This window comes from Hemicordylus capensis, chromosome 1 (assembly GCF_027244095.1).
Source record: "Hemicordylus capensis ecotype Gifberg chromosome 1, rHemCap1.1.pri, whole genome shotgun sequence".
Classification (NCBI taxonomy): Eukaryota; Metazoa; Chordata; class Lepidosauria; order Squamata; family Cordylidae; genus Hemicordylus; species Hemicordylus capensis.
Window position 1 is genome coordinate 144,445,844 of NC_069657.1, and position 9,725 is coordinate 144,455,568.

The 9,725-nt window shown below is 41.3% G+C and overlaps 1 protein-coding gene across 1 annotated transcript; it reads left to right on the plus strand.

The window, feature by feature from the left end:
• The first annotated feature begins 3,813 nt into the window (after nt 1–3,813).
• Nucleotides 3,814–4,677, plus strand: LOC128326611 (olfactory receptor 1020-like). The gene is given in 3 exon segments (XM_053253800.1): nt 3,814–4,126; nt 4,129–4,278; nt 4,637–4,677. Coding segments are annotated over 3 exon segments (504 nt in total).
• Nucleotides 4,678–9,725: the final 5,048 nt, after the last annotated feature.

Below are 9,725 nucleotides of genomic sequence, written 5' to 3' on the forward strand. Positions count from 1 at the left end.
TTCTCCAAAAGGATTATAGTATAATAAACACATATGACAATGAGCAAAATATTTTCATTTCTATTTTCTGTAACATAGTCATATAGAGCCAGCAGAAATCAGGTTAACCAGGAAGTACCAATTAAAAGCTTGCTTGAAGAAGAAAGCCTTGGCCTGGTGTGTAAACATATGCACTGTTATGTGGATCTCCCTAGTATGGGCATTCCACAGATGGGAGGGGCACTACCAAGAAGGCTCTCTACCTGGTAAGCATCCATTAAAACCTTGTGGGTAGTGACACCAAAAGGAATCTCTAAAGATGACCGTAAAGAACAGGCGGGAACATATCAGAGAACGCACTCTGACATATCACATATCAGAGAAGGCACCCTTTCATGTAGGCTGATCCTAAGCCATTTAGGGCTTTAAAGGTCAGCACCAACAGTTTGAATGTACAGGTATGAAATAGCCCTAAATATATTAAAATATTACTATTATGAATTTACCTGGATTACCTGTTATCCAATTTACCTGGATTTAATACAGCACCTGCAGCATGCAAAAGAAGTATTCTTAAGGGAAGATAAGCTTCAGGGAACAAGTCTCAAAGGTATGAGCCGCTGCTCTGAATCTCAACCATGCTGATGATTCATCTCACAGGTAAGCCAGTTATTAACCAGTTCTAAATATGGGATTTTGGAGGCAAGAATTAGGAATTACTGTCATTATTCTTAGTCTCATTCTCATTCTCATTCACATTCCTAATAGCAGTAGTACATTTATCTACTGCCTTTTTGCCAAAGCACTCAAGACAGTTTAAAGCGGAAATTAATAGCTTACAGTCTAAGAGAAATGATAACAATAGAAATAGGAACATGGAGGGAAGAGACAATAGGCCCATGTAGATACAAACTCTTAAATATTGTCAAATATTGGAGTTATATAATGAGAGGTGAGATGGGCACTATTTAAGGCAGTTTAGGGTGGTGGGCAGAAGCCAAAATGGGAACAGGTCTTAGCCAGGCTCCTGAAGGGGACCTGCTGTCTCACCTTTCCCTGTGAGGCACCCAGGTCAAACATTCCAATCTTATCATGAAGACAGAACACTAACAGTGTGTTAACTGCTTTTCAGAAAAGGGAAGTTATCTGGTTTCCACCTGGAGGGCTTACACGGTATATTACACGGAGAAGACAAGAGTGGGGGAGATTGTGAGAGGACAGTGGGTATGGGAAGCACAAAGTGAAATAATCTTTGTTAGAGAGGTGGTGTTGAGGGGGGACTTGAAGGAGGAGAAAAATTAGCTAGATGAACAAAGCAAGTGAGGGAATTACAGGATTGATCACACAGGAACACATCAGGGGATGATGTACCTCAGGGCATAACTTCACTCCAGGTGCATTCTGGGGGTGGCATGGGGGATGTAGCCAGGGCTGTCCTTAGAGAGCCCTGGTGGGGTGCGAGGCCTGGGGCAAAGCAGCCAGTGCAGGGCCCCCTTCCAGTTAATTCTAATGGGGGTTAAAAGAGTGGGGCCCAGGGCAGTCTCCCTGCCTGCCATGCCCTAAGGACAGCCCTGAATGTAGCGGGTACAGTGTCTGTACCAGAGAGTAGGGATGTGTAAATTGAACACAGGCTAAGCCAGTGGAAGGCAACATGGACACTGCAGCTGTTTTGAACTACGTCACCCATCAGTTGTGGCTGGGGATAATGGGCGTTGTAGGTCAACAACAGCTGAAGTGCCAATGTTGCCTATTTCTGGCCTAAGCAGTTCACTTCTTTCCACATTTGCTACAAGAAATCATGGAAGAATTTTGTTTGGCAATAGAATTTTCTGATGGACATTTGGCACTTTAAAAGAAACTGATTTCCTGATACAGCCCCACTTTTGTTACTGTTTGTCTAATTGTTGATCGTCTTTGAATATTACAATGCAGCAATAAATTTTGACATGTGGACATATGAGGTCCTTTACAACAACAACAAAAATATTTATATACTACTTTTCAACAAAAGTTTTACACATTCAGTGAACACATGGTGGGTGGACGTGGGATCATCTTTGCTCTTCATGCTGCTGGCCTCCACAAGTTCAGCTGAAGGTGGACATAGAGCCCATACATGTACAACAGAATGTGCAGAGGCAGGCTGTGCCTGTATGATCAGGGACCCTGCAAAAGGAAGAGACTGCACCTATATGTATACACTTGTACTGTATACTCTGAGAAGTCAAACAGTGGAATGTTATGGAATGAAGTCTAAAGGACAAAGAAACTACAAAGAAGTAGAGTCTGTTTCAAGATTAGAATGAAGGGTGGTATATAAATATAAATATGATTAAAGGAAGGATTGCTTACAACATGAAACAAACTCTGTGCTTTACCAACAAATGCTACATTTTATACAAGTAAAGGTTTTCCAGAGCTCTTCTCAGGTCAGAGAAGATTTCCCAGGAAGCACAACATATCCAGCCTAAATCTAGTGGCTCTTTCTCCTGTTGACATAGTAGCCCCATTCAGACCTTTAAAATTGCACCACTGTAACCATTTACAGTATTGATTGATCCAGTCTTGCAATCATGGAAGTGCCCACCATCATGCGTGCCTACCATCATTCTTAGGACACTTCCCTATTCAGACAAACCCCTCTGTAAGCATGAGTGCTGTGGAACACTGCTGATTGAAAGGGAGGGGTGGGAGGAGAGCAGGTCCAAACCATGTATGAAGGCGCATGATGCAGCAACCATGTTGAGTCTCAGATCTGGACCTGGTCAGTACCTGCACAGAAGCATGACTGGAAATCCCATGCAGACAACTGTGAGTTCCATGGCAGAAAAAAATTAATAAATCAATGATCAATCAATCAATCAATGAGGCTTAAGATGTGATACTGTCAACCCAGATAATTATCAGCATGTTTTATGTAACTTTCTTTCTTTTTTTTACTCCCAACAGGTAGATCAGATTCATGGAAATGTCTCTCTGCAATCACTCCAGAGTCTCTGAGTTCATTCTTTTGGGGATCACAAACCAGGCAGATCTAAAACTGTCTTTATTCGTTTTATTTCTGTTTATCTATCTTGTCACCCTGGTGGCCAATCTGGGGATGATCCTTTTAATAGAGATGTGCATGGGTTCGGACTGGTCCGGACCGGCACGGGGGGGGGGTCTACCTTTAAGGGCGGGGGGGTAGAACTTAACCCTCCCGCCACTCTTCCCCCTCTGGCGCTGCATTTAAAATTGAAGTTTTCGGGGCAGCAGCGTTCCTCCCTGCCGCCCCTGCCCCCGTTGTTGCCCGGAAGAAGCTGTAATAGAAGCATGCATGCGCGCGGTGCATGCACACCTGTCATCGCCATGTGCGGGCACAGGCGACAAGCGCACACGCCTATTACAGCTTCTTCCGGGCAACGACGGGGGCAAGGACTGCAGGGAGGAATGCTGCCGCCCCAAAAACTTCAATTTTAAATGCAGCACCGGAGGGGGAAGAGTGGCGTGAGGGGTAAGTTCTACCCCCCCACCCTTAAAGGTAGACCCCCCCCTCGGTGCCAGACCGCCGGACCGGTCCATTTCCGAACCGGTTCGGAGGCCTCCAACATGGCCTCCGAACTGGTTCGTGCACAACCCTACCTTTTAATTAGTTTTTACTCACAACTTCACACTCCCATGTATTTCTTTCTAAGTAACTTGGCTTTTGTAGATCTCAATTATTCCTCAGCCATTACTCCGAAAATATTGGTGGATCTTTTAGCAGAGAGCAAAACCATTGGGTTTGCTGGCTGTGCAATTCAAATGTTTGTGTTTGTTATATGTGGGAGTACTGAATGCCTCCTATTGGCTGTGATGGCATATGACCGCTATGCAGCCATCTGTAATCCTCTCAATTACACTGTCATAATGTCAGGAGAAAAGTGTTTCTGGCTGGTAGCAAATTCATATGTCCTTGGAATTTTGTATGCAGTTTTACACACTGGATTCACATTTACTCTATCCTTTTGTGGGCCAAATGTGATCAATCAGTACTACTGTGATATTCCCCCTCTCTTACAACTGTCTTGTTCTGATACACACAGCAATGAGAAAGTGATATTTGCACAAGTTAGTATAAATTGTGTAGGTAGTACAGTAATAATCTTAACCTCTTATGTTTGAATCCTGATCACCATCTTGAAAATCCGTTCTGCTACAAGTCAGTGCAAGGCCTTTTCCACTTTTATTTGCCACCTGACAGTTGTCAGTTTATTCTATGGGACAGTTTTCTTTATATATTTGCTTCCCAGTTCCATGTATTCTTTGGAACAAGACAAAGTGGTTTCTTTGTTCTACACTGTTGTGATCCCCATGTTGAATCCTCTCATCTACAGCCTGAGAAACCAATATGTGTAGGAGGCTTTGAGGAAAGTTTTCAAGAATGTATATCAATTTTTAAAAAACCTAATAATAAACATAGGTAATAATCTGCAAAATTCAAAGTGTAGGTGTTGATCGTTAAAGCGCTAAATGGCTTAGGACCAATCTACCTGATGGAGTGTGGACTTGCATGTGGACACTCCAATCCATAGTGAGGGAGGGTCTGTGCATCCTAAGCACTGCATCAGAACAGCTGTGACTGACTCCCATTGAGAATAATGGAAAATTTTCACAGCTGCTTTCGTGCTGCACGTAGGATGTATGGTGCTTCCCCTGCCACTGGCGTCCACCTACTGATGAGTCCCACACAGTCAGTGAGATCTCATCCCTCTGACTGGCTGGCTGTACGGTATGTAAGCCAGTTTATCCTGATTTCAATAAAGCCTTTAACAGCATCTCCTATGATACCCAGTTTGAAAAGATGGTTAAATGCAGGCTAGATGATTGTATGGTGAATTGGATTGATTACTAGTAGGACAACTGTATCCAATGGATTCTCAACCAATGGCACCATTGCAACTTGGAGACCACATTCTAATCTGCTGTGAGCAGAGCAGGCTGATGAGCTACAGATGCTTTCTGAATACTTGCTTCCCCATCTGTCAGGAAAGGGGCACAAAAGTGACAGGTGTGGGCCCTTGGTTGGATCCTGCTCCTGGAAAGCTGAAGCTGAAATAATCCAACTGAAGCTACAAGCCCAATTGAAATCAGAGCCATTGACCAACTGAAATAAGAGCCATTGGCTGACATGATGGGGGAAATTACTCAAAATAATCCTAATGAAATTTAAAGGACAAGTTAGGCACTATTTATCTTGTCCTTTTATTTCAGTGGCAACATATGAGTAATTTTCTGCATCATGGCAGCCACTATGTGTGAAAACAGTCTTAGATATTTAGCATGGCGTAACTGCTTTCATTTGGTGAAGTCATTAACTCTGTTCATATGTGATGTTTGCACATACAGTGGTACACTTTCTATCCATACCCTCCATTTGCGAGGCTCTGAACTAAGTGTCTCTTTTCAAGTGAGCAAATGTACAGTCATTCATACAAATACGTGTACGAGTGTACAGAGATCGGTATGCATGTACGGTGTAATGTCATAGGGCTCTTGTGTCTTGCTGATTATAGAAATAGCTCTTGGGTCTCATTAGCAATGATGATTTACTAACAGTCTCAGGATGACTGTAGGTTGAATGTTTACAAAGCAATTCATTTACTCAGACACTACTCAGTTCCATGGGTTTTTATTAGAGTCTCACTCAATTTGTATAAATATCTCTAATTAAGGCAAATCTGGGTTAGAGCAATGCTTCATAACTGTGACAACAAGGAAAGAATACCTTGTAAATTAGGGAGACAAGAGTTATACAAAGTCAGTATGAAAAGAAGAAGTAGAGAGGTCTCTAGGTATGAATATGTCCTAAACACACTAGAACGGAATTTGGATGTACCTGGAGTCCAGTTTGTCAATGTCCAAACTAAAGACCCTGGCCACATTCACATGTAATGGGAAACTGTAGGTTAATAGACAAACCTGAGGTTAATGTTTGTAACTGTGAATCACATGGCAGACGTTTGTCCAACTATAGCCTGTCAACCTCTGGTTTCAGTGCAGGGGATAGGATAATGGGTAGGGATAATATAAAGGGTATTACACTTGGTGGAATTGAGCACAAGTTGATTTTATTTGCTGAATATTTTATGTTTTATTGATAAACCAGAGGTCTCAATTCCCAATCCTTTTTCTATGGTTCAGAAGTTTGGTAATTCTTCCTGTTAAGCTATAGATTGGGGTAAATCAGATTTGATGCCTATACCTGTAGGCTTTATAGATTTTCCTGATGAGTATAGGCTATGTGGTTTTAGGTGGTGCCCAGAGTTTTGTTGTTGTTTATTTAGGTATCATAATTGATAGGAAACTTTCTCTATTAGTAAATCCAAATTGTTCCAAATTTTTGGCTCAAATGAAAAAGGACTTAGATTGGTGGGCTATGATTCTATTGAGTATTTGGGACAAAATAAATGTGCTTAAGATGAATTTAACACACACATCTATCTATCTATCTATCTATCTATCTATCTATCTATCTATCTATCTATCTATCTATCTATCTATCTATGGTCTTCCAGTTCTTATACCTTCATCATATTTTAAGCAAATATATAAATTAGTAAAAGACTTCTTATGGCAAGGATACCCACCCAGATTTTCACTCTGCCAACTTCAACCACTTATTGAAGAAGGTGGATTTAATTTCCCTCTTTTTCAGGTTTATCACTGGGCATTCATTTAGTTCTAGGATGGAACAGTGAGTCCCAGATTACAGCTACAGCTTGGGCACAGCTCGAGAGCCATTATTTGACCCCATTGAAATCTTGGCAGGTGCACGGTTCACTATTTTTTCGTGGATCGGTGTCATTACCGGTAGTTAAAGCAGCAAGGCATATATAGTGAATCTTGGGTTCTAGACATGGCTGTGATCCTTTTCAGCATGAAAAGTTTACATTGTGGGTGAATCCCAGTTTAAAGATTAATGTCATCATATTAGATCAACTGATATCTTCTGAAGCTGTTTTAAGATCCTTTGACACTTTGAGAGCTGAATTTGATATACCGTCAGATGCTGGGAATGCAGAGTTGTTATACTTGAGCAATCTCATTACATCTGACTGGCCAGGAGTCTCCTTTGAGGAGGTTAATAGACTTATAACTCAATAGAAACCAGGCAGGGCCCCGGGTTGTGACAACATACCTGCAGAGTTAATAATGGTCAATGCTGACTGCTGGCTCCCATGCTGGCTCCCCTTTTTGCTTACATAGACAGAACTGATGATATACCAGACAACTGAGGATTTGCCATCATTATCCTTACCTTTAAAAATGGAGGAGGGGGAGGGGCTGATACAGGCAATTACAGGCCAATAAGTTTGCTGAGTATTATCAGCAAAATTTATAGACATCTGCAATGGAAGTTGCAAGATTGCTTGGAATTCTAGCCAAAGAGCAGGCCGCTCTGTGTAGACTGAAGTTTAGGACTCCAGCATCTTGTAGAAAAATATGGCAATAAATCTGGTTCATTGTTATATGCTGCCTTTATTGATTTAAACATGGTCTTCAATTCTATCTCAAGAGGTCTTTAATGATCAAAGCTTAGGGCAACTTCAATTGATAAATGCTTATTACTATTAAGCTACAAATTACATAGTAATACTTCTCTCCATGTGAGATGTAATCCCAGTGGTGACCTTTCAAATTCAATCTCCAAAGGTATCGGTGTCAAACAGGGTTGTCTTTTAGTGCCCCTGATATTTAATTTTTATATTAATTCATTTGTCCAGTATTTGAACAGGGCAGACATGCACCCTCCTAAGTTAGTGTCTATACTTCTCTATGCATATGATGCAGTAATTTTATCTTTATCATCTATAGGTCTTAGGAGAGCACTGAAAGTGCTTACCCAGTTTTGTCTAGAAGATCATTTATCAATAAATTTTCAGAAAACCAAAGTAATGGTCTGTGAACTGTCTAGAGCCTTTGGAGTCAAGCAATATATAAATGAAATAAATAAATAAATAATCTATCTTAATCTATTGATTGATTGTTTGACTGACTGATTGACTGATTAAGTGTTAGCGACCACATAGATAGATTCTCTCCAGGATGATCTGTCTTCCACTTGGCCTTTAAGGTCTCTCAGTGGTGCATTCACTGCTGTCGTAATGCTTGCTGCTTGTCGTCCACTTCTTCTCTTTTCTTCAACTTTCCCCAGCATTATGGACTTCTCAAGGGAGCTAAGTTTTCATATAATATGTTCAAAGGATGATCGTTTGAGCCTGGTCATTTGTGCCTCGAGTGAAAATTCTGGATTGATTTGTTCCATGATCTCATTTGTTTGTTTTCCTGGCTGTCCATGGTATCCTCAAAAGTCTTCTCCAGCTCCAAAGTTCAAAAGCGTCAATGCTTTTTCTATCTTGCTTCTTCAAAGTCTAGCTTTCGGAAGCATAGTGTCACGGGAGAAATGATTATCCGAACAATTCTCATCTTTGTAGGTGTAGACACAACACAGCATCTAAACATCCTTTCCAAGGCCTTCATTGCAACCTTACCATGTGCTAGTCTGCGGCGTATTTCTTGACTGCTGGATCCTTTACTGTTGATGGTCGATCTAAAAGGCAGAAGCTATCCACCACTTCAGTGTCTTCATTATCAATTCTGAGGCTGGTTGTTATACTCGTCATTAGTTTAGTCTTCTTTACTTGTAGAAAAGTAAAGTTGTAGTTAGTTGTAGTCCGATTTTTTCACTGTGCTCCTTGACTTTCTTTACTAGAGCTTGCAGATCATCCACATTCTCAGCTATCAGAGTGGTGTCATCAGCGTAGCACAGGTTATTGATGTTTCTTCCTCCAACTTTAAAACCATACTCATCTTCTTCCAATCCAGCTTCTCTCAGTATATGTTCAACATATAAATTGAACAAAGAAGGGGAAAGTATACAGGCTTGTCTTACTCCTTTGGCGATCTGGAACCAGTCTGTTTCACCATGTTCTGTCTGGACCGTGGCTTCCTGTCCTGTGGACAGGTTTCTCATGAGGACAATGAGGTGTTCTGGGATGCCCATTTTCCTAAGGATATTCCACAACTTGACATGGCCGACACAATCGATGACTTTTCTGTAGTCAATAAAGCACTTATTTCTGAGGCTTTCTCAATTATCCATCAGGAATGATGTCTCTTGTTCCTCTGCCTTCTCTGAAACCAGCTTGAACAACTGGCATTTCCCGTTCCACATAGGATTCTAATCTGCACTGGATTATCCTGAGCATTATTTTGCTAGCATGTGAAATTAAGGATATTGTGCGGTGGTTTGAGCAATCTGTTGAATCTCCTTTGCTAGCATGCGAAATTAAGGATATTGTGCAGTGGTTTGAGCAATCTGTTGAATCTCCTTTCTTTGGTATGGGTTTTTAGACTGACCTCTTCCAATCTGTTGGCCACTGAGTCATTCTCCAAATTTGCTGGCATAGTTTGGTGAGAGCCTTGACTGATGCTTCTTCTGTTGCCTGCCATATTTCTGTAGCTATTCCATCAATTCCTGTAGCCTTCTAAATTTGTAATAACTGGAGTTCTGATCTAACTTCTAGAGGTTCTTGCAAGTAATATATTCTAGAGTATCTTGGATGTTGACGTCGCTGCTGTACAGATTTTCAGTATCCTCCTTCCATCTCTGTTTGATCTTCTCTGAATCAGTTACTATCTGTCCTTTGGCATCCCTTAACATACCAATTCGAGCTTCGAATATACGTCTGAGTTCAGAGATCTTTTGGAAAACTTGCCTTGTT